We start from the raw sequence: 24,693 nt of genomic DNA, 5'->3' as shown, positions 1-24,693 counted from the left end.
GTGACCTGTAATTATGGGGGCACTGTGACCTGTAATTATGGGGGCAGTGTGACCTGTAATTATGGGGGCAGTGTGACCTGTAATTATGGGGGCAGTATGACCTGTAATTATGGGGGCAGTGTGACCTGTAATTATGGGGGCAGTGTGACCTGTAATTATGGGAGCACTGTGACCTGTAATTATGGGGGCACTGTGACCTGTAATTATGGGGGCACTGTGACTAGTACTGGTGTAGGTATATGTGTCATTATGGGGGCAGTGTGAGTAGTACTGGTGTAGGGGTACTTCTTACTGTTATGGGGGCACTATGACCTGTAATTATGGGGGCACTGTGAGTAGTACTGTTGTAGGGGTACTTCTTACTGTTATGGGGACACTGTGACCTGTAATTATGGGGGCACTGTGACTAGTACTGGTAGGGGTACTTCTTACTGTTATGGGGGCACTATGACTATGACCAGTACTGGTGTAGGGGTACTTCTTACTTTTATGGGGGTACTATGACCTGTAATTATGGGGGCAGTGTGAGTAGTACTGGTGTAGGGGTACTTCTTACTTTTATGGGGGTACTATGACCTGTAATTATGGGGGCAGTGTGAGTAGTACTGGTGTAGGGGTACTTCTTACTGTTATGGGGACACTGTGACCTGTAATTATGGGGGCAGTGTGACCTGTAATTATGGAGGCACTATGACTATGACTAGTGCTGGTGTAGGGGTACTTGTTACTGTTATTGGGGCACTGTGACCTGTAATTAGGGGGGCACTGTGACCTGTAATTATGGGGGCAGTGTGACCTGTAATTATGGGGGCACTGTGACCTGTAATTATAGGGGCACTATGACTAGTGCTGGTGTAGGGGTACTTGTTACTGTTATTGGGGCACTGTGACCTGTAATTAGGGGGGCACTATGACTATGACTAGTACTGGTGTATGGGTACTTGTTACTGTTATTGGGGCACTGTGACCTGTAATTTTGGGGGCGTGTATAGAGGGGCTGCGATCTTGTTTCCTGGTGCAGTACGCGCTGAGGCCTCCAGGTGCCGCTATCTCTCCCCGCCAGGACGGAACGTTCAGCGCCGGAACCCTGTAGCTCGGGATAACATTGGGGGAAGCAGATCCAGGTGACACCAGTGCGCAGGACCGGCCGGTTGGAGCCGTTAGAGGCCGGGAGATCCCGGAGACCAGAGCGGAGTGCGGCGGCGCCGGAGGCCGGGAGCGGCAGCATGGCGGAGACTATAGTGAGTGCGAGGAGGAGGCCGGAGCGGGGGAGGGGAGGGAGGCCCAGCCATAGACACTGCAGGGCAGGAGCCGCTGTGTCATCTATGTGTGTCCTCACATAATCACTCCCCCCGGGCTGTGGACATGTACACGGTGTATATACACACATACAGGGGGTATACATACAGTATATGCACACTAATATATACACACATACAGGGAGTATATATACACACATACAGGGGGTATATATACAGTACATACACGCTAATATATACACACATACAGGGGGTATATATACAGTATATACACACTAATATATACACACATTCAGGGGTATATATACAGTATATACACACTAATATATACACATTCAGGGGTATATATACAGTATATACACACTAATATATACACACATACAGGGGGTATATATACAGTATATACACACTGATAATATATACACACATACAGGGGGGTATATATACAGTATATACACACTGATAATATATACACACATACAGGGGGGTATATATACAGTATATACACACTGATAATATATACACACATACAGGGGGTATATATACAGTATATACACACTGATAATATATACACACATACAGGGGGTATACATACAGTATATACACACTAATATATACACACATACAGTGGGTGTATATATTCAGTATATACACACTAATATATACACACATACAGGGGGTATATATACAGTATATACACACTGATAATATATACACACATACAGTGGGTATATATACAGTATATACACACTGATAATATATACACACATACAGGGGGTATATATACAGTATATACAAACTGATAATATATACACACATACAGGGGGGTATACATACAGTATATACACACATACAGGGGGTATATATACAGTATATACACACTCATATATACACGCATACAGGGGGTATATATACAGTATATGCACGCTAATATATACACACATACAGGGGGTATATATATACAGTTTATACACACATACAGGGGGTATACATACATTATATACACACTCATATATACACACATACAGGGGGTATACATACAGTATATACACACTGATAATATATACACACATACAGGGGGTATACATACAGTATATACACACTGATATATACACACATACAGTGGGTGTATATATTCAGTATATACACACTAATATATACACACATACAGGGGGTATATATACAGTATATACACACTGATAATATATACACACATACAGGGGGTATATATACAGTATATGCACGCTAATATATACACACATACAGGGGGTATATATATACAGTTTATACACACATACAGGGAGTATACATACATTATATACACACTCATATATACACACATACAGGGGGTATATATATACAGTTTATACACACATACAGGGGGTATACATACATTATATACACACTCATATATACACACATACAGGGGGTATATATAGATATACAGATATAGTGTGTGCGCCCCCTGCCGGATACACAGACACATGATCTATGTATCTTTTGGCTGCGCTTGACTGGGTCCAATGTGGCGTAGATGTGTACATGTTAGATGTATAAAAACCTGCAGGCATTCATCAGTGATTGTGCACAGGAATAGGGAGGTCTGTACCAGCCCAGTCCTCCGGCAGCCGCTCCGCTTCACATGGAGGGGGGTGCCAGGAAATTGGCATAGATGCACTTATAAATGTCCCCCATAGGGTGTATACATCCTGCTCTACTCATATAGGCTCTTTATCTATACATTACTGTATACATCTATACGACGCACTGGATACAGAAGTAGTAAGATCCCCTTCACATTTTTCTCTCTTTGTTTCATTGCAGCCGATTGGGAAGATGAAACAATTTTTATTTTTTATTTTTTGCTCATTAATGTGCCCTCCGTCCCCATCTTGAAATGTAGATATCTTTGCTAATTTATTAAAAAAGAAAAACTGAAATCTTCCCCCTGGTGATGAGTATTCGGCCCCCTGGTGATGAGTATTCGGCCCCCCGGTGATGAGTATTCGGCCCCCCGGTGATGAGTATTCGGCCCCCCGGTGATGAGTATTCGGCCCCCCCGGTGATGAGTATTCGGCCCCCCGGTGATGAGTGTTCGGCCCCCCGGTGATGAGTGTTCGGCCCCCCGGTGATGAGTGTTCGGCCCCCCGGTGATGAGTGTTCGGCCCCCCGGTGATGAGTGTTCGGCCCCCCGGTGATGAGTGTTCGGCCCCCCGGTGATGAGTGTTCGGCCCCCCGGTGATGAGTGTTCGGCCCCCCGGTGATGAGTGTTCGGCCCCCCGGTGATGAGTGTTCGGCCCCCCGGTGATGAGTGTTCGGCCCCCCGGTGATGAGTGTTCGGCCCCCCGGTGATGAGTGTTCGGCCCCCCGGTGATGAGTGTTCGGCCCCCCGGTGATGAGTGTTCGGCCCCCCGGTGATGAGTGTTCGGCCCCCCGGTGATGAGTGTTCGGCCCCCCGGTGATGAGTGTTCGGCCCCCCGGTGATGAGTGTTCGGCCCCCCGGTGATGAGTGTTCGGCCCCCCGGTGATGAGTGTTCGGCCCCCCGGTGATGAGTGTTCGGCCCCCCGGTGATGAGTGTTCGGCCCCCCGGTGATGAGTGTTCGGCCCCCCGGTGATGAGTATTCGGCCCCCCGGTGATGAGTGTTCGGCCCCCCGGTGATGAGTATTCGGCCCCCCGGTGATGAGTATTCGGCCCCCGGTGAATCCCTAGCACCCAGCATCAACACCTAGTGATTTAGCACATTATTCTGATCCTTTCTGTTCTACCTATACCTGTCATCTCTAGTGTAATTACAGGGCAGCAGTGATGTCAGGCTGTTACCAGGGTGTAATATTCCCTCTGTATACTGTGTTGTGCAGGATCATATATCCTCCCGGCTGTAGATACGGCGCCATACATCCTCCCTGCCAGTAGATGGCACTAGTAAACGGTGATGGCTGCCTGATATTTGTGCAGCGTGTCCCTTGGGACTCATTCAGCTCTGCTATGTATATATGAGTATATATCACTGCTGATATCAAGGTAAGAATCTCATCTGTTAAAAAAAGGCAGGAATTAGATTTTTATCTGTCGCCTGCAATGTGTCTTGAACTGCCTGTACTTCCGGTTCAGTAGCCCCCAGGAGATTCTTATCTAATATAACATCAAATGCCTGTGTAAAGTTATTGTAAAACCAAAGATAAGGGGAGTCTAAATTGACATCTCCCTGCAGCTTCTAAACCTGACTCATCTCAGATAAAATTTGACTCTTCTCTGCTCTTTTTCACATAAATTTGGAAGAGAAGTAAACTGGTGAGATTTCACGTAAAAGAGCAAATTCTAGAAAGGACCTTTCTAGACACAGCTGCTGATTCATTTGGTGGGAAAATTTGGGGGTCCAGATCTGCGTGGACCCCTAATAGTCGGACCTCTTGTGCTGTAGGTACAACTGCTGAGCAAGGCTTCTCCCAATCTTACAGAGTTGTCATGCAGGTCGCTGCAAGCTGCCATCTGCTCTCCACATATGCCCAGAATTTGGGCCATTAGTGTGTATAGGCACATAGTGATGTATTACGTTGCTTACATTCTACTTCATCATCTCAGTGTCTCTTTATATCTCCACAGATAATTCGGATCCAGTCTCCAGAGGGGGTGAAGCGGATCAACGCGACTAAGCGGGAATCGGCTGCAACGTTTCTCAAAAAGGTTTGTCGTCCTCCCTTGGTAATGTGATGATGCTTCAGTACTTACCCCCATCATACCGCCATATAGTATAACGTGTATCCGTTCACCCTACATATCTCATTCAACACATGTATCATCCTCACCCCATAGACTATGAGGCATGCATTGATCTGGTACCTGTACCTTTATTGTGTGGAACAGGGATGTCGGAACGGCTCTATCCCCGGGACTGTGGCACAGTTCATGTTAAAGGGTAGATATGCTTCTGTGTTACTAGGTCCCACAACTTTTAAAGTTGCTGTCAAATTGATTTTTACATACAGTTCACCATTCCCAACTGTAACAGTAAGTATCTCTGGTTCTGCGGCACTATCCTGGTGCACTATTAAAGTAGAGATACTCCTCTTTAATATAACACCAGAACTGTACCTGAATGGTTCAGAAGATATTACAAGGTGCCGAGAGAGCAGCAGAGAAGTGTTGCTACATAGTGGAACAGCCTGTGAATCTACAGCGTGCCCCCAGTGCCCTTCTGGCTCATTAGCATACATTTAAAAGTTGATTTTAGAAGGAAGGAGGCCAAGCATTACAAATATAAGAAGATTACCACAGTCCCGGTGCCTGGATCTATGAGCAATGTCCCTGGTTTATCATCATGGATTTCCTTTAAGTGGGTTATCCCTAGTTTTCATGTATTCCTTGGATATGGTTGGGGTCCGGCTACCAAGTGGATTGGAGTCCTATTTTCCAGAATGAATAGAGCGCCTCTATTCACTATATGTGAGTACGGCAGTTATCGACGGCAGTGCCCTAGTTAATGAATGGCATGGCAGCACCCATGTTCGATTCAGTTCCTATGATTGGTGAGGGTCCCCTGATTCACTTCAAATCCATGACAAGCCGATCTGAAAGATCATCTGACGCCTTTATCTGATAAATAAAGTAATAACATGAAAAATAGATCTATACTGGCGATAATGAGACGGGTGCTGAGCGATGGTCCTGACACAATGACAGATTCCTCTCCCAGCTCGGTGTCACATTGGTAATTCCTGCCCCTCTGTGTATTTCCACAGGTAGCAAAAGAGTTTGGTTTCAGGAATAATGGCTTCTCCGTGTATCAGAACCGGAACAGGACAGGAGAGATATCAGCGAGTCAAAACAAGTCGCTAAATCTTCTCAAGATCAAGTGAGTATGCCACTCGGGTATAGAACAGGTTACCCTCCCCCACACACCGGGGGCTTCACAGCCAACCCCATTAATCCCCCCTGATCAGCACAGACATCAGTACAGATGGAAGTGCTTCATACTGCTGCACCATCTAAAGGAGCAATACATGGTGCAGGGCCTGGAGGGAGGAGCAGGACTCGTCTTCATTGTATCCTTCCTTCGAGTCCTGCATAAGGAACAATTGAATGAATTCAATGATCGGCTTTGGCTGGAGTGTTCAAGTTAAACTGGTCCCTGCAGTCACATCCTCATTGAACATTATCTAATCATGTGGGTAGGGCATAACATGTAATCTCATGACCACCCCTGTAAAGGAAGACTCGGGGGAGGGGTGGGGGAGTATAATGACAGGTTGTGTTATGCCTAGTGTAAGTGGCTGTGCTGCCCCCTACGTCCCTGCACTAGGTATAACAGGCTGTTTCCGTGCTGTAACCAGCCTTGTCCTGTAACAGACACCCTGACTTTCATCATGAAGCGTCTGCTATAATCTTGAGACTTTGGATTTCCTCCTGGGTGACGGGACAGATTGTTTTCCATGCAAGTAACTTTCCTTGCCAGGGAACTCATCACATATAAATATGTCTAATAATCTTCCAGGCCTCTCGCCATATAATCAATGGCCAAGTCACACTACAGCCCAAACATGCCGTTCTCTAGCCCCTAGCGGGGGAGAGGAGCTGCTATTATTCACTTTGGTTGCCAGACACAGACTATTGTTGTTCTCATAGACGGTCTGATGCGTCTCTAGTTCTGACCGGCAATGTCAGGACATGGATCTCATATGTGGCGTAAGTGGCAGTGCTGCCCCCAACGTCCCTCCACTAGGTAAAACAGACTGACTCCGTGCTGATCAGAGGGGATTCATGGGGTGGGCTGTGAAGCCCCCGGTGTCCCGGTAGGACCTGATGAGGCTTGCTATCATAACCTGGGGAAGCCAGGAGCCTACAGTTAGAGTTAGGATTATGACAGGAAGATGATGACTTCGTGTGTAGTGTAATGCAGGATGGCAGAGCTATAGGCGTGTCTCTCATTCACCTCGATGAGAGCAGTGTTTGCAGTGCGGCTGATGCCATACAGAGGGATATGCAATTTTGGAAAAGCCCTTTACAGAGGTTGTTCCATGTATTCAAGTTATTCCCTATCCACAGGAAAGGGGATAACCGGCTGATTAGTGAGGGCCCATCTGTTGGGTTCCCCCAATGATCAGAGAATCAGACTGGCATTGGTGTTCATCCTTCTGAATATATATCTCACAGTAGATGAGGCAGTTATAGTGTGAATAGACCTTGATGGGTTTAGTTAGTGTGGAGTCATTGTATGGTAGGACTGGAGTGTTATGTGCTGCTCCATCTGCGTAGAGTTGGAGGAGGAGGTCCCGGCTGTGTACCTGACACTACCCGCTCTAGATAAATAATGAATTGGCGTTGCTTACTACCGCTCTGTTTGCTTCCCTTGTAGACATGGAGACATGCTGTTCCTCTTTCCGTCCAGCTCTGCCGGCCCTTCATCTGAGGTTATGGATACATCTGCAGTGGCTCAGTCTTCTAGACCGGCAAGTGCGCCCCAAGTGGTGGAGGACGACATTGATCAGTATCTCAACAAACAGGAGGGGAAGATCTACAGGAACAGAGACCCCCAGCTGTATGTGTTGTAACGGTATATGATCTAATTTGTTCATGTCTTGCGAGGTCTCCTAAAATCTCCTAAAAAATCTGTGGCCTCAATATAAAGAAATCTTTTATTAACTTGTAAGTGGGCATTTGGGTGCACTATGGGCCGTGACTCTAAAGTGCAGCACACCCGGTTTTACTCAGAATTCGGTATCTCCTACTCAGCCCTGATTGACACTGTGCTGCTCCCCTATGAAGTTGAGGGGGATGCACTGAACTTCCCAGCCAGGTCCATGGGGGAGTGAAATACCTATCTACATAGAAATCGAAAATTCTTATTTTTATGCATCCAGGCCAAAGAAAGATGCAAATTGTTGCTCGTCGTGGAAAATAAAATAATGGTCATATTACTTTTCTTGTGCGTCCTTGCAGATTTTTGCATGCATCTTTTTTTTTTTTTCTTTTTTTACATTGAAATCTACGAGTTGTACGCCCGTCCTTTATATTAGATAGGGGACAGGCAACTTTAAGGATTGTTTTTCTAGGCCAACGGTACTAATTATTTTCTTCTTTTCTGCCCTTTCACCTGCAGGTGTCGCCACGGTCCGCTGGGTAAATGCGTGCACTGTGTCCCGCTAGAGGTGAGGATGATGACACCGCTTTCTCTTTGGAGGCCGTGTGTGTATTATCCCCTTAGCTTACACTCTCTTGTCCCGCAGCCTTTTGACGAGGATTATCTCAACCATCTGGATCCCCCAGTGAAACACATGTCCTTCCATGCCTATATCCGCAAGCTGACAGGAGGTGCAGACAAGTGAGTAGCCGGAGTCCAAATATCATGTACAGCACTGAGAGCGGAGTCTGGATTTAAAGGAACACGACACATTTATTATACACACATAACAAGAAATGAATCGTAGTAATTGCATTTTTTCATTACGCAAAACCGTGAAAAAGATGTAAGAAAAAAAATCTCTTTTCTGACTCAGAGAACAGCATTTGTGACGAGCTGTTAGGCTCCTGGCTGAAGCATAAGCCCTTCCCAGCTGCTCCGTCTGCAGAAGCCATAGGCAATGGGTAGTTCATTTGCTGTGGCCCCTCTGGAATGAATATCAGGCTATGTGTGCTGTTCAGTCTGCTTCTTTTACTTCCCGAGTTAGTTCATTGTTCTTACTACTACTACTACTAATAATAAATCTTAATATTGTGCCATGATATTCTGCAGCGCTATACAAATCATTGCAGACATACAAATATAATAAGACATTACAGAGTAATACCATGAGACACCAGAGCCCCTCAGTGCTGCAGCTTATCATAACCCCCCCTCCTTTCACTGTGTGAAGTTACAGTAGTAAAAGGTTGGGGGGCAGTGCTCCTGCACATTATAACAGCATGTGAAGCTGCATTATGGAGGGGTTTTAGTAACAGCCCTTCTGGCTTATTAGTATTATTCTAAAAGTTGATTTTAGAGGAAAGGAGTGCCTGGATCTATGAGTATGTTTCCCTGGTTTATCATGATGGATTTTGATGATAGATTTTTCAAATCAAACACCAGAACTTCTGTACTGGAGGACCTGCATGGGAGAATGGATGGGTAACGTGTTGCTGCATTTGTATTTTGTGATCAATGGGCATTTTCTCCTCCGCCAAACCACCGGTCAGTAGACATGCATCCCTGCAGGTCCTCGTTGAGTTCCTGATCCCGCAGAACAGTAGGGGAGACCTCCTGCTGCAGCCAATTGTCTTACAGCCAGAAGGATCTTTGTAAGAGCGAAGAGAAGATAACGGATCTCTTAGACTTTGACTAATGATGAAAACGTTACCATTCCTCTCACATTGTCATCGATCATACGGTCAGTGACGTTAACCTGTGGCTTCTATCTTCAGGGGCAAGTTTGCGGCCTTGGAGAACATCAGCTGCAAGATTAAATCGGGATGTGAGGGTCACCCACCGTGGCCAGAAGGAATCTGTACCAAATGTCAGCCCAGCGCTATCACACTCAACCGACAGGTAAGAGCGTCACGCCAAGGTATAAAGGGGCAGCGCGATACAACATATAGGACACGGAGGTGACCTGAATGAGGGCGTCAGGAGTTCTGCGCTTATTACATAAACACCAGATGCCATGTGCTGCGGTGACAGATGGGAGGCTAACAATAGACGGGGGGGATCCTGTACCGTATCCTGTCCTGAGGCAAATATTGAGACAGTCTGCTCTTTCATTTAATTTTTTTTTATGTGTAAATTTACAACATTTTCTCATAGAAATACAGACATGTGGACAACATTATGTTCGAAAACCACACAATCGCCGACCGCTTCCTAGACTTCTGGCGCAAAACTGGAAACCAGCGCATCGGCTACTTGTATGGCCGATACACTGAGCACAAGGACATCCCGCTGGGCATCCGAGCTGAGGTGGCCGCCATCTATGAACCACCACAGGTGAGTGGGCACATTATACGATGCATACACAGAGCCAGGAGGAGAAGCCCAATACAATTGTCCTGATGCACACATGCGTCACACGTGCGACCATTTGATGTCTGTCACTTGGTTTAGGGCGGTTTCCATGGAATATAACCGATGGATGTTATTAACTAACTTGCTCCCCCTCTTCTTTCTTGCTCTGTCGTTAAAGTGATTAATCTAGCCTAAGGGAACTGGAAGCAGTACTTTTATATTGTCTTGCTGTATTTTAACTATCCCCTGATAATTGAAGCCTCATTGCATCATGTGACCAGGGGCTGGATTCATGCTATTGTACTGGAGTCATCCAGTCACGGCGAGGTGTACCGGGCTGCCAGCTGTTCTGTGACTGAGGGGCTGGATTTGCTTAGTACAGCATCAATGAATTCAGCCCCTTGTCACATGATGTGATCCAACGATCAAGAGATAGTAAAGGGGGTTGTCCAAGGCTTATTAAAAAAAACAAAAGGTGGCCGGGAGGGGGCTGCTTAAAAAAAATTACCTCCCGGCGCCCTCCTGTTGTCCTGTGCTGCTGTCACTTCGGTCCACGCGCCATGGAAACAAACGTGGCCGCAGGAGCAGCGCTCTTCGGTCCACGCGCCATGGAAACAAACGTGGCCGAGGGAGCAGCGCTGGATTCAGCTGTCCCTATTCGCAGCATTGTATATACGGGTTGGATGGTTGTCAGGTCCGTCCGGAAGCTGAATCCAGCGCTGCTACCACTGCCATGTTTGGTTACATGGCGCACGGACCGGAGCGACTGTAGCGCGGGACACCCAGGGGGCGCCAGGAGTTAAGTACATCTTTATTTTTTTTAAGCAGCCCCCACCTGGCCATGTTTTGTTTTTTTAATAAGTATCGGACAACCCCTTTAAAGCATTATAGCAAGGTTATGTTAAGGCACCGATTACATGAGTCGCGTTGTGATTCTAGGAGGGGGAGACTATATAACCCGGCGTCAGAGCAGCATTGTAAAGGTCCTGCTTCCAGGTCCCTCCAACCAGGTTCATTATTTTAACATCAGGAAGGGGGAAACAAGTCTAAGAGGCACATGTATCATAGTTTTTCGGCTGCCACTTTTTCAAGTTTGAATTTGGCCTACTCAATTATTGCAATGTATCTCAGGTTTTTTCCCTTTGATACATGTGATGAGTTGCCCGTTTAGTCTCACTTTTGGGATTTTTTGTGTTGTGCCTCTTTTTAGTCCCAGATAGTAGTTTACCAAAAGTAAATCTGGGTCTAGCATGCTTTGTTTTGGGACTTATTAGGAGCAAGAATGGGATAATTCCAAGCCCAAAAGTTGCATAGGTTGCACAAACATCTTGGCTACAAAGATAAATACAGCCACTGCATTAAATCCTTGAGGCAGATAACTTTGATACGCACCTTGATTCTGCGCCTAAAAAGTTGCAAACTGTGAAAGGTCTCACAAAGAGTCGAAAAAAAAGCAATAGGAGTGATACATGTCCTTTTATTACATTCAGTTGATATTAAAAGTGTCCACCCAGTGACCGATTCCACAATGGTGTGGATAGATTCCTACCTTGGTACATTATGTATGTGCTGTATCTCCAGACTGTGTGCTTACCGCGATCTTATCCGTTTCAGATTGGGACACAGAACAGCCTGGAGCTGCTAGATGATCCAAAAGCCAAAGTGGTGGATGAGATCGCAGCCAAGCTTGGATTGAGGAAGGTAAGGAAGCTGTATTGTACCATTGGATTTGAGGGAGTTGGCCACACAGTATAACTTGCTCATCATCTACTGGTGTCTGACTGCTCAGGATTATACATCGGTTATATTAGAGGAGGTCATTTGTCATTTCTTGATAGGTTGGCTGGATCTTCACTGACCTGGTTTCAGAAGATACTAGAAAAGGTACTGTCCGGTACAGTAGGAACAAGGTAAGTGCTCCTGTCTATCTATTTATGGACTTTTACCACCTTGAACAGCTATTCTTAGTGGTAAGGGCGCCATTGCTCAGCTCTTTCTTTCCCACTTTTCCTAGGATTCTTATTTCCTGAGCTCAGAGGAATGCATCACAGCCGGCTTCTTCCAGAACCAGCACCCAAACCATTGCCGACTGTCACCCGATGGACACTTTGGCTCCAAATTTGTAACTGTGGTGGCTACGGGTACGGTTGTAAAATTATAAAATACTATGAAGGGATTTTATCTGCCAGACTGATGTTCTCCCATTTTTCTATTGAAAGTTTGGAAGCTTAAAAGGGTTGTCTGGAGGTTTATAAACATGGCCGCTTTCTTCCATCAACAGCGCAACATCTGACCATGATTTGTGCCGGTGTTGCAACTCGGCTCTGTTTTTCTGTAATGAGTTGCAATAGCAGAAAATACTATGTCCACCTGCCTCTCTGTTTTTGGAAGTAAGCTTCCATGTTTTTCAACCTCTGGACAACCCCTTCAGTTGGATCATCCACATGCCCCTCCATCAGTTGGTGGAGTTGGGACCCTCTCTCCTTGTGTGCTGTGGGGGTCCTAGCACAGGTTATTATTATGCCACTTTCTGTGGAGAGGGGATAACTATGAATCCTGGGACAACCCCTTGGCTATTGATGCTGAATATGTAAAAATAATAAATTACTTCTCGTTTTCTTATTTCATAGGGGGACCGGATAATCAAGTGCACTTTGAAGGATACCAGGTGTCCAATCAGTGTATGGCGCTAGTACGGGACGAGTGCCTCCTGCCCTGCAGAGATGCACCAGAGCTGGGCTATGCCAAAGAGTCAAGCAGCGAGCAGTACGTTCCTGATGTCTTTTATAAGGTCAGTGTCAAGAGAATTGTCTTTCTGGGGCAGCGGGAAGGGGTGATAGTCTTAGGGTGCATACACACCTAAAGAGTGGTGCCACGCACTGCCAACTCTGATGAAATCGGTTCGGACCTCCACTCTCTGTCCTCTTTACTTCTCTGATCACGTTTCTGTGAATTTGGCGTTCACATGGGACATATTGAAAAAGGGACTAGCGCATGTCCTTTATTTCTGTGTGCATAAACCGACTTCCCGAGACACAAAACTCGGAGGTAGGTCCAATTTCTGCCAAAATTTGCAGCTCTGGCAGGGTCTCTCTTTTGCAATTACCTAAGGGCGGTGAGGGCTTCACATATGTGATAACTGCAACGTCTAATTTTTATTTTTAGATTACAACCTGATCTTATGAGGATGCCCTTTAACTTTCCTAGGAACTGATGCATGAGCTGAAGGGTGCAGAGTCCTGATGGCACGTTATTCCATTTTTGCACTTTTGATTTACTCCAGACCCTTTTTTTTCCCCTCCCATTTCAGGATATTGACAAATTTGGCAATGAAATAACGCAGCTGGCGCGGCCTCTACCTGTCGAGTATTTGATCATTGACGTGAGTATTTAGCGGGTGTAATGTCACATCTCATCTGGTGTCAATGCTTCCACGTCCCTGAGCCCCGCCGCCCCCCTTCTGATATCACACTGTCAGTAGGCTTAAAGTCATAAGGCGTCACATAGCGAGCGAGATGTCCTCTCTGGCATTTGTAGAACGCGACATACCGGACAGACGGCTTTAAGATTGTGTGATGAGACCTTTACAGCAGTGGTGATAAAGAACGGACTTGGTGGCATTTAACGTATTTGTGAGTTAAATAGAATGTAAAGAGCATTAAACTTCTCCCAGAGAGTGCAGGACATTTACATATGACATGATGAAATCTTATTTTCACTTTTGAGAAGTATATTCTTTATGCATAATATCTTTTTGGTGCATTTGGGGTGTCTTCGTAGCCCCCCAGGGTCTTGTGCAGAGATGCCCTCTCCTTGGCGCTAGTGATGAGGTTTATGACTTGCACCTTTAAGACCACAAGAATGTCCATGTTGTACCCCTTTCTATTAGTGATTTATCTGGCTACATACACCATGTGCTTCACTAGTCATCCAGTCATTATATGAATACTTGTAGGGCTGATCAGAGGTTTTGTCTTCTATGCATCCTCCTTTCCCCCATCCCTAACTTTTCGCCATTTTCGTCTTCCATGTACAGATCACCACCACATTCCCAAAGGATCCAGTATATACATTCTCCACCTCCTCCAACTTGTTTCCCATCGAAAACAGAGAATCCCTCGGGGAGACCCAGGTAAGACCTAATAGTCGTGTGATATGAATGAGAGAGAGATCCATTGTCACGTCTCAAGTGCTGTGAATATTTCAGTGTTCTGGGGTCTGATTCGTGGCACCTGCACTGCAGTAACAATAGATACGTTCAACGCTGGTAATAAGACGGCTGCTGCCCCTTCATATACAGATCATAGGCCAAGGTGTCATAACATTAAATATAAGCTGCTATTATCTGAATCCTAATGGAAAGATTTAAAGGAAATCTGCCATCATGATAAGTCAGGGACACTTGTAGATCCAGGGACCGTGCCTGTGATAATCTTCTTATATTTGTTATCTATGGCCTCCTTCCTTCTAAAATCAGCTTTTATAATTATGCTAATGAGTCTGGAGGGCTCTGTGGGCTTTACCAGATCTCCCTTGTGCTGTAGCTTCACAGGCTGTTGTACTGTTCTCCCTCCCTTTACCTGATGTAATCTCACGCAACGGGAGGAGGAAGTGCTCTGTGCACAGTGTAATAAATAGCCTATGAAGTTACAGCACTGGTAAATGCCCCAAGAGCCCCTCTGTCTCATTAGCATAATTTTAAAAGTTGATTTTAGAAGGGAGGAGGCCATGGATAATTTAAGAAGATTACCACAGTCACGGTGCCTGGATCTATGAGTAAGCGACCCTGGTTTATCATGATGGATTTTGATGGTAGATTTCCTTTCAAAGGGGTTATGTTATTTGTGAAACCTTCACATGATGAATTGGATCTGAAATTCCCATGCAGAATGTAGCTCAGGTGTAAATGCATAATGGGATTTACAGATGTAAACAATCTCAAAATTCCCATAGAAGTGAACGGCGCAGACACTCCATTCCCTATGGGGAACTTCTCTGTGCCCCCCCATATTCACCTGACCCAGTCCTTCTCCTCTGAATAGCGATGCATATAATTCCTGACTTGGTATGAATCTTTCTTGTCTCTCTGCTCTGCTGCACAGGATTTCCATAGCTTGGCGACATATCTCTCCCAGAACCCATCATCCATCTTCCTCGAGATCATCTCAGATTTCCATCTACTCCTCTTCTTGGTCACCAATGAAGTGATGCCGCTACAGGTGAGGGTCGATACCCTGCAAGGGTATACATCTATGGGCTCATTAAGGTGGGGGTGAAAGGCGACAGAGATTTGGGGGGGGGGGGGGGTTATTGGATAAAAAATTAGGGAAGGGGCAGATATACATTTCAGGCGCTCTGTCCAGATGTTGGGTGCAGTTCAGACTGATTTCCTCCTTATCGACCTATGTTTGCTTTAATTTGGATAAATATTATATATATTATGTAGAATATACAACTAATTCCCTCTCCGCAGAATTGGTGGTAAATGTCTGAGCACTGGGACCCGGCAGTAACATAAGGGGGTCACACACTCCCCATGTGAAGGGCACAATGGATCAGGGATGTGCCTGGTGCTGGTAGCAAAACGCTGTATTTGGCTTCTCTTCAGAGGTCCTGTACGAATGATTGAAATGGGTGCACACATTGTGATATGGGAACGGACCCGAGTGATCGGGCACCAAGTGCAGCCCAAAACTTCGCTTCTATATTTTATAGCGATCGTAATTCAAGATGTATCAAGTGTGTATCAGAGTCTCCTTCACAGTCCTCCTGTACTTGGTGAACCCTCTTATGTAATATTTTGGCCTTCACAGTTTTCTGTCATGTACAGTATAATCTCCCATTGTTAGGACAGGAGGGGGTTAAGCGCGGGCAGTGCACAGCTGGGCAGCACATGCACCAGAGTTCCCACAATAAATCCTACAGATCCGGCAAAAACACTTCACGGGTTCGATATAGAAGGTTGCATGACGCAGATCCGGGGACACTAGTGTGAAAGTGGAAGCTGCTTGGTCAGACGTGATGATGCCACCACTCTGAGGGTATAGTGGGCACCAGAGAGATGCCCTGTAAGGGGAGTCCCCGCCTGGATGTGTTCTTGCTTTACGTATAGTACAGACATATAATGTAGTTGTGTGTGTGTGTGTGTGGCCTATAATAAGTAACCACACACAGGTTCTGCCGTGGACCGGGCACCGAGTGTCGCCCTCACTGCGGCGTTTCCATGCTAGTTTTAACTCCTTCACTGCTGGTGCCTCTCCTGTGAAGTTACAGCGTGAATCACAAGCGCGGGATATCATACACAGATGTCTGCACCGGGCCAGAGACCTTCCCATTCACACCCGCAGTTGGCAGCGTGCGACACTGGCAGGGGACCAGTCCCTATTTTATTGGCAGGAAATGACTATTGAACTTATATAGCATGTGCATAGCAGCCGGGAGGGCCGGGTTCGCCTGGTGCTCAGGACGCAGGAGGGTTTATGCCCTTTATGTATTAGGTTTATTGCCACAAGTGGGCGCTACATAAGTGGTGTTGGCATTGAACTTGCACTGACCCTTCAAATATAATCTCATTCAAAGTCTCATATTGTTGTTGGTTTATTTGCTCCTTAGGACAGTATTAGCTTACTCTTGGATGCTGTGAGGACCAGAAATGAAGACCTTGCTCAGACTTGGAAGAAATCGGAGCAGTGGGCGACCATTGAGCAGTTGTGCAGTGAGTACCCTGACCTGAGTTATACCTACAGCAAGTAAAGGGTTGTTCTCGTCTTGTCCCGTACTTATGCCATCACACCTCTGGGACCAGCACTAGAGGTCTGTGGTGCCCTGTACGGAGTTATCCTACATCAATACAGCCCCGTAAGGGTTAATTGGTCACCACATTTTACACGATTGAAATACCAGCCCCCTCAGGCAAGGTATGAAATGTCCTTTCTAGTGTTGACCCTTATGTGAAATCTCCCCCATTTTCTTCTATCCAGTGTAATATGCCAAATGAGCTGGAATAGTCATATTTGACCAGAAATGAGTCACTTTTAGAAACTGAAGGTAGAGAGTGTCTCTTTAGACGCCCGTATCTTCGATTCTATAGCACCTAGAAACCTGCTGCTGGTGTCATATTACAGATAAAGATTAGGTTTGTGGTTCTGTGAACTGCAGAAGAGTTAAATGCATAGTTGGGAATGTAAGCTGTAGAAAAAGATGCAGTTCCAACCTATTGTTTTTACTTGTCTATATCTCCAGTTCTGTAAATTACAGAACCACAAGCCTGATGTGATACGAAGATGAGATTCTTATTTTTTACACCGTACGCATGTTTCTAGGTGCTAAGTAACTGAGGATAGGGGCGTCTGAAGTGACGCTCCTCCTGCAGCCTCTAAATTTGATTCATCTCAGATATAAAAATGACTCTTCTCTGTGCATTGTCATAGAGCTTTATTATAGGTTAAAGGTGATATTACATAAAAGAGGGAATTCTAGAAAGGACATTTCACCCTCTACTTGAAGGGGCTGGGAGTCTTTTGGGGTAAAATCTGGTGACCCTTGAAGATGTAGAAGTCCAGGTTTAAAGGAACCCTTCACATCAGACATCTAACTGATCACCTTCATCATGTTATAGAGCCTTAAGGTTACCAGTGGTCTTACTAGACCTCCCAGTTCTGTGGGAACATCCTAATAAAGTTCCTGTACTGTAAACTTCATAGAGATGACAGCAGCCAGTGAAGGAAATTTGTTGGCTGGGCTGAATGAAGCGATGAACAAGTTCCTTGGCTGCAGTTCAGCTGCTGCAGATCTTCATCGCACATTTGTTACTTATTATATAGTCTATTTATGGACCTTCACAAGTTCATGTATTCTGACAACCGTCACTGTGCCTAAAGCTTGTTGTCAGCAGAGGAATGGGGGTGGGGGGGTCACAGGGTTATTGCCCCCCCCCCCCCCCATGATGTAAGCATCATGCATACAAATACTGTGATATTCTAGAGCTGAGGTAGTGCTGGGCTCCCTGAATAGACCTGTCTACCCCCTCAAATAACTGATGAGGGGGTTTACTTTAGGCAGATGGGAATTGCAGTCCTCTGGGTACTTGCCCAGAGGCTTCGGTGCACTTTTTACCCAGGGAAGAGTCCACATCTGAGTTCTCCAATTTTGAGAAGAGTGGTCGGGTTTGACAATTGGTTTCATCTCCCTGACCCGGACATATTGGGCAATTGTAGCCTTGGCTATTTGCTAGGGGCGGCAATATGTCCGGATCAGGTGGTCCCATCTGACCATACTCCTGTGGCTTCCGTGGAGCTGCACCCTTTCTTGGTATTGCACTTGGTATGCACAGAGCCATAGACCTCTATTCCCAGTGTATCCCGACCGGGCACATGATTTCCCCTCTGTATTTTCACCTCTTTCTGAATTTATTTTTGTGTCTCCTTCCTCAGGCACAGTTGGGGTACAGCCATCGGAGCTTCATGAATACGGGGCCATGGGAGGATCCACGCACGCTGCCTCGTCCTCATCGATGTGGTCCTGCCAACACTGCACCTTCATGAACCAGGCTGGCACAGACCAGTGCGAGATGTGCCGCCTGCCCCGGACCTAGCATCGGTGCGCTGATCACGGGGCTAGCAACAAAAAGAGAGGAAAGATCGGGAGCTGATCTTGTGTGAGCCCCCACCCTTTGAATTGCTTCTTGTGTAGGGCTGCGTGAAGGTCTTGAGTGTGTCCATTCTCCAAGGGGTAGTATGTAGGGGCTGCAGAGCTTAAGAGCCCACCGGCCACCACTGTAGCCCATTACTTATGGGAGGGGGGTGGTGGTGGATTGATGAGATGTTGTCTCGCTCCTCGCTTTGCCCACAGGACTGCCAGCTCTACAGCTTGGGCTGGCACCGCTGATCTTTCCTGCATATCTTCTTACACCTTCACCTCCTCGGCGGAGCCCGGTTGAGGCGTTCACCCCTCGACGACGTGCGAGAAGCGGCCGCGGCTCCTGTCCTCTCGCATCTGTTCGGCCGCGGCATCGCTTTTTACCCGTCACTCTGGCAGCAAGCGGATACCGACATTGGAGAAACAATGGGTTGATTTTTTTATCCACCATTTACCATGTTCCGCAAGTATTACTTTAAACGCTAAAAAAAAATAATAATAATCGTAGATTAAAAGCTAAATTCTGGGTGGACGTCATGGAATTGCTACTTTTTCATTTGTTGCTTAAAGGGGGAATGTAGAAAGATTGAAAATTACACACAATGTATCGGGAATAATTCTAGAGCCTGAGCCCCTGGATTATAAAGGGGGTGTAAATGATATATATATTGGACTATAGGTGGCTATACTGTGAATCAGCATTAAAGGGGGAGGGGGGATAGCATTCTGATCGGTGCAGTTACATGTCTGAGACCCTTACCGATCACGATAATGGGGATGTACAGTTCCTCCTATGTGACGCTGAGGCCGGTTTCTTGTGCTCCCTGCTACTTCAGTCAATATCTATAATAGCACTGCAATTACCAACCTCACTTTTAAACCATTTCTAGGTTGAGCGTTGCTTTACATATGAATCGCCTATAGATGGCGTTAGAGAGGAGCGCTGCAATACCACACACTGCCTAAACACAAGAGTGGCGCTGTTTCTTGACAGACTATGTCTTCATAACCCCTTACTTTTATGTCCTCCGCATGGAAAAAATCGGTATCTAAGTGAAGTGATGCTTCAAAAAACTACATTGCGGTATTAATTTAGCTTTTTACAAGGTCAAACCATATCCCTATACATACGCCCCCCCTCCCCCTTAACCGCAGGCTTTTGTATGACTGTGACCTCATCAACCTGCCGGTGTACAATGGTACAGTAAGCTTGCGGTAAATCTTCATATACAATGACTAAACAAATCGCCACCCCCACCCCCCTCCATAGATGAGCATATCCAATGACGTACAGATCCATAGCCCAAAGCAATCAATCCAATCCTCCGAGGCCGGATGTGTCCATGTACATCATCATATCTGACCCACAGCAATCATATAACTTTTCAGAGTGCCTTATTAGTCCTGCCCCATTGATTTTTTTTTTCTTATTTTTCCTGTTAATTTAATAATGTGGGCTGGGGATAAAGCTTTTGTTTGCATAAATATAAAGTGGTGGGGGGGTTCTGATTATGTAAAGAGTTCCTGACAATATATTATTTAAAAATCTGATTAATAGATCAGGATGGAGTACAGTCAGGGATGCTAGGAAATGTCTGGAATGTCTCATATGCCTGGAGAGAGGGGGGGTTCAGGAAGGAACCATGGAATCCCCCTTCATGGGCTGCAGTATTAATCAGATTTTTTTGTGATGAAGCTTGTATGGACTTTGTGACTCTACATGCAGCTGACCCTGTTGCTATGGCCGGGTCCTTCCATGTTTAAAGCCGCCAAGTGTTGCACGTGGAAGGTATTACTCATATCACATCTTGTTTCCACTAGAAAAAAAAAAAAAGGTTTTATTTGCTGAACTCAATGGCAGATGTGTGAACGGGCCAGCCAGTGTCTTAAAGGTGCGGGCGGCTGATACTTCATAGGCACGCAAAGCAATGTAATGTGTATGGTCGTATCTCCTCCAGACTATAGGGTCAGCTGTCATAGTAAGAGAGAGCGGAACTGATGAACTTGGTAGTCTATGCTATGAACAGTCTTTAAAGGGAACCTGTCACCAGGTTTTGCCCCATAAAACAGTCCCCACGGTTCCCACGATGGAATAGGTGATGGAAATGTCCTTTCTAGAATTCCCTTGTTTGTGAGAAATCTCACCTGTTTTACCTATAAAAAAAAAAAATCAAAATCTGGCAAATATGACTCGCCTCAAGATGTTGGGGGCGAGTCATTTCAGAAGCTGCTGTCTTCTGTTATATAGCACCTAGAAACAGGATTTTTGTTTCATATTAAAGATAAGAATCTCATCTCTCAGGTTCACCCCCCTTATGGCTCTGTGTGCTACAGATATGGATGTTCACGCGTTTTAACAGGATCATCTTAAAGATGAGATTCTTATCTTTCATATGACACTAGCAGGATGTTCCTAGGTGCTATAGAACAGAAGGCAGGGCCTTCTGAAGGGACACGCCCCCTGTATGATCCCAAAGAGCTTTGTTGGGAACCCTCAGCTGTAATATGTAGAAAACCTGCAGCGCCACCACTGGGGAAATCGAGCATTACAGAGTCCATACAAATCCATAGTTTGGCTGTGAAATACAGGACGGGATGGGTCCTCCAGGAGGGGAGCGCCATAATAAATAATACCGCCAAATACTTGAAACCTAGATCCGGAAACTTCATATACAGAGAACGTTTCACTGCTATTGGAACGACTGATGAAACACATATGGTAAAAAATTTCCATTATAACCACAGAGCATTTACATGAAGGAACATCGTTTTTGGGATATGTACCAAAGGCCACCCCCACATAAGTCACCAACCACCATTGGCCACCCTCTCGGTAAATCCATTTGGCCCAGGGACGCTTAGAGGAACCTATTGAGCGTGAGAACTTCACATATGACCAATGTAGTGGCAGATCCATCGATGGGCCATCTGGGTCGACATCGGATATGTTATGTTCTGCCCAGTCGTGGCCACGCAAAGTATGGTGGACGGGCTTCGTGTAGACCCAGGTCAACGGGGAGAAGGAATTTTGGGGGTCTTGGAAGAGGTGGACCACAAGGTGACATGAGCCTTCTTTCGGTGGTGTCCACTGGTCGTTTGCCATGAGGAGACCTGAGATCTTTTTGGAGTGCAGTGCTGCGTGACCTGTCTGATTTTTTTTTTTAATTTTTCTTTCTTCTCTCCGCATGGTGTACTTTTCTCGCGGGGGCTTACAGGATGGTGGGACACGTGAAGTCAGGCGGGGGGCCGTGTGTATTTGAGCACTGTTGAATTTAAATAAATGCTTGAAAACTTTTTGCTCTTGTGTCCTTTTTGAATGCTCTAAATCGAGAGGGAGGGGTGCTGAGGGAGCAGGGGAAGACAGTGTAACAGCCTGTGAAGCTACAGCCCAGAGGGCTCTGGTTATCCTTCTGGCTCATTTGGATCATTTTAACAGTTGATTGGAGGCCATGGATAAGAAATATAAGAAGATTACTACAGTCACGGTGAGTAAGTGTCCCTGGTTTTTCATGATTCCGTCTGGAGAAATCAAGGTTTAATCAGGCGACGGGGCTTTTTTTATTATGAGAACTGTCAATCTGTGGAATAGCCGAGCTCAGGCGCTGGTCACAGCAGGGACAGCAGAGAGCTTCAAGAAGGGTCTAGATGCCTTTTTACACCTAAGTAACATTGATTGTTATGTTATATAGAATTCTTTCCCATAAATCACTTCTCATCCAATCCCTTCCCTTCCTTGGTTGAACTTGATGGACATGTGTCTTTTTTTTCCCACCGTATAAACTATGATACTATGATGATGGATTGTGATGGTAGATTTCCTTTAAGGGTCCTGTACCAAGACGTGAGTTGAATAATGAGCTGCATCCTTTTACATAGAGACTGGAGGGGCTCTGGATCAGAACCTTTAAGTCCTGATGGATTTCTCAGATTTCAGAACCTGTGATGTGGATCTTCCATGGACGTGTCGCTGATCTCAGACCTTCCTTTCTATGATGTGTTTGTGAATTAGAAGGAGACCCTGCCGAATGGTATATGATGATATGACTGAAGACGCTTTAAAGGGGTTGTATATTTTAGGGGGTCACTTTTTAGCTGCAATACCAATCACAACCACTAAACCGTGGACCATAACGTTTCTCAGTAGCCGTGTTTTCCTGACATGTAAGGGCTTCATGAAAATATTGTTACACAGGAGCAGTTTCCAGACCGCCAAAACCTCAAATCCTCGTAAGATTTTCCAAAAATCCCTGTGACGCCCCCTCAAAGCGTGAAGAAATCTGCCTTTTATCTTGAATAAATTACCTGTAAGGGTACATTCAGACGGCCGTCTGTGGGGATGTATGTGCGGCCGCATATATACGTCCCAATAGACGGCAATGGCAATACGGCTGTGGTACGGTGCTAAACGTGTACGCAGCTCCATTTCTACTTAAAGGGGTTGGCCGTGTTTCCTCATGTTTTTTGTAATGTGTGTAAGAGTGGGGAGGATATGAGGTAATTTTACATCCATTGCTTACATCTATCTAATTTACATCCACTTTCTCGATATGTAAAGTGAAGCCTCCTGTCTTTTACCTCATCAGCCAGACATTCCTGTCCACAAAATGGCGGCAGATGTAGAGTCATGTGATCTCTATCTGTCCTCTGTCAGGACCTTCATCTTATATCCATAAATACTATCATAAGGTCCTGAGAGAGGACGAATGCTCATGGACAGTTAGAGATGACATGACCCTCCGTCTGCGGCCATTTTGTGGACAGGAATGTCTGAGGTAAAAAGACAGGAGGCTTCACTTTACATATCAAGAAAATGGATGTAACTAAGATAGATCTGCTAAATTGATGTAAATTACCTCATATCCTGCCCCCCACACTTGTACACATTACAAAAACATGAGGTAAAGTGGCCAACCCCTTTAATCGTTATATTAGTAATTGTATGGTATTTGCTAAAGGAATATTACAGGATTTTGTTTGGATGGCTGATGATCTGACACCAAACAAACCCATGATCATCAATTTAAATAGTCCAAAGTGTTTGAACAGACAGCGCCATACATTGTGTAGTGGCACTGCTTGGTACTGCAGTTGAAGTCAATTTACTTGACCGGGACCGAGCTACAAACAGGCCACGGGTTTAATATCAATGGAGAGATGGAGTCCAATGGTTTTTGATGACAAACATTCTGATACTGATTACATAGATCATAAAATAACACCCCTTTAAGAGTATGCAGGACCAGGGGCTGCTTTCTTCCATGAACAGAGCCATATCTGTCCACCGGTTGGGTGTAGTATTGCAGCTTAATTCCAATTTTGAAGATTTGTGAGCTGCAATAACACAAACAGCCTGCGGACAGGTGTGGCGCTGTTTACGGACGGACACTTCTGTGTATTTATGCCTGACAGCTTTATTAATCACAAGTTATTATTGCGACCACAGTTCTGACCACAAATCCTGCTCCCAATTATCGGAGCCAACCCCGTGAGGCCGAAGGCTGGATCTCCCCCCGGAGAGGGAGGAGAAATAGAGGAGTCAAAAGTAGGCGAGAACTATAAACTGCGAGGACTGGAGAGTGTGTGGAGGGACCAGGACCAAGGAAGGTGGAGGGACACGTGTGAGCAGCAGGTAAGATGTTATCCAGATGGAGCTGCCCTCCGAGTGACTACTCCAGGACCCCGGAGCAGCTTCCCTCTGTGTGCCAGGAGCTGGGAAACCGCTCAAATCTCTCCTCAAAAATTCTGTTACGTAACAGTCCGGGTGTTTATCCAATACTACACAGTGATGTAGCAGAGCCGAGCGCAACAGAGTAATAATACATTG

At 45.7% G+C, this 24,693-nt stretch overlaps 1 protein-coding gene across 1 annotated transcript; it reads left to right on the top strand.

Moving 5' to 3' along the window:
- The first annotated feature begins 1,072 nt into the window (after positions 1–1,072).
- Positions 1,073–22,163, top strand: NPLOC4 (NPL4 homolog, ubiquitin recognition factor). Its single transcript, XM_072112525.1, has 17 exons — positions 1,073–1,241; positions 4,865–4,945; positions 6,001–6,113; positions 7,614–7,796; positions 8,358–8,406; positions 8,485–8,579; positions 9,656–9,779; positions 10,035–10,214; positions 11,847–11,933; positions 12,071–12,142; positions 12,247–12,373; positions 12,863–13,023; positions 13,543–13,614; positions 14,269–14,364; positions 15,335–15,451; positions 16,845–16,947; positions 18,665–22,163. The coding sequence occupies exons 1-17, from the start codon at positions 1,227–1,229 to the stop codon at positions 18,823–18,825; spliced, it is 1,836 nt and encodes a 611-aa protein (XP_071968626.1). The 5' UTR covers positions 1,073–1,226; the 3' UTR covers positions 18,826–22,163.
- The last annotated feature ends 2,530 nt before the right edge of the window (positions 22,164–24,693 follow it).

This window comes from Engystomops pustulosus, chromosome 6, assembly GCF_040894005.1.
Source record: "Engystomops pustulosus chromosome 6, aEngPut4.maternal, whole genome shotgun sequence".
NCBI lineage: Eukaryota > Metazoa > Chordata > Amphibia > Anura > Leptodactylidae > Engystomops > Engystomops pustulosus.
The sequence above is the reverse complement of the archived record's forward strand: the minus strand, read 5'-3'. Positions and strand labels throughout refer to the sequence as shown.

Bases quoted from the DNA above. Each gene is read 5' to 3' on its own strand.
- NPLOC4 (XM_072112525.1), top strand. The intron at 9,780-10,034 runs GTAAGAGCGTCA...ATTTTCTCATAG, and splicing joins CTATCACACTCAACCGACAG to AAATACAGACATGTGGACAA. The intron at 16,948-18,664 runs GTGAGTACCCTG...CTCCTTCCTCAG, and splicing joins GACCATTGAGCAGTTGTGCA to GCACAGTTGGGGTACAGCCA.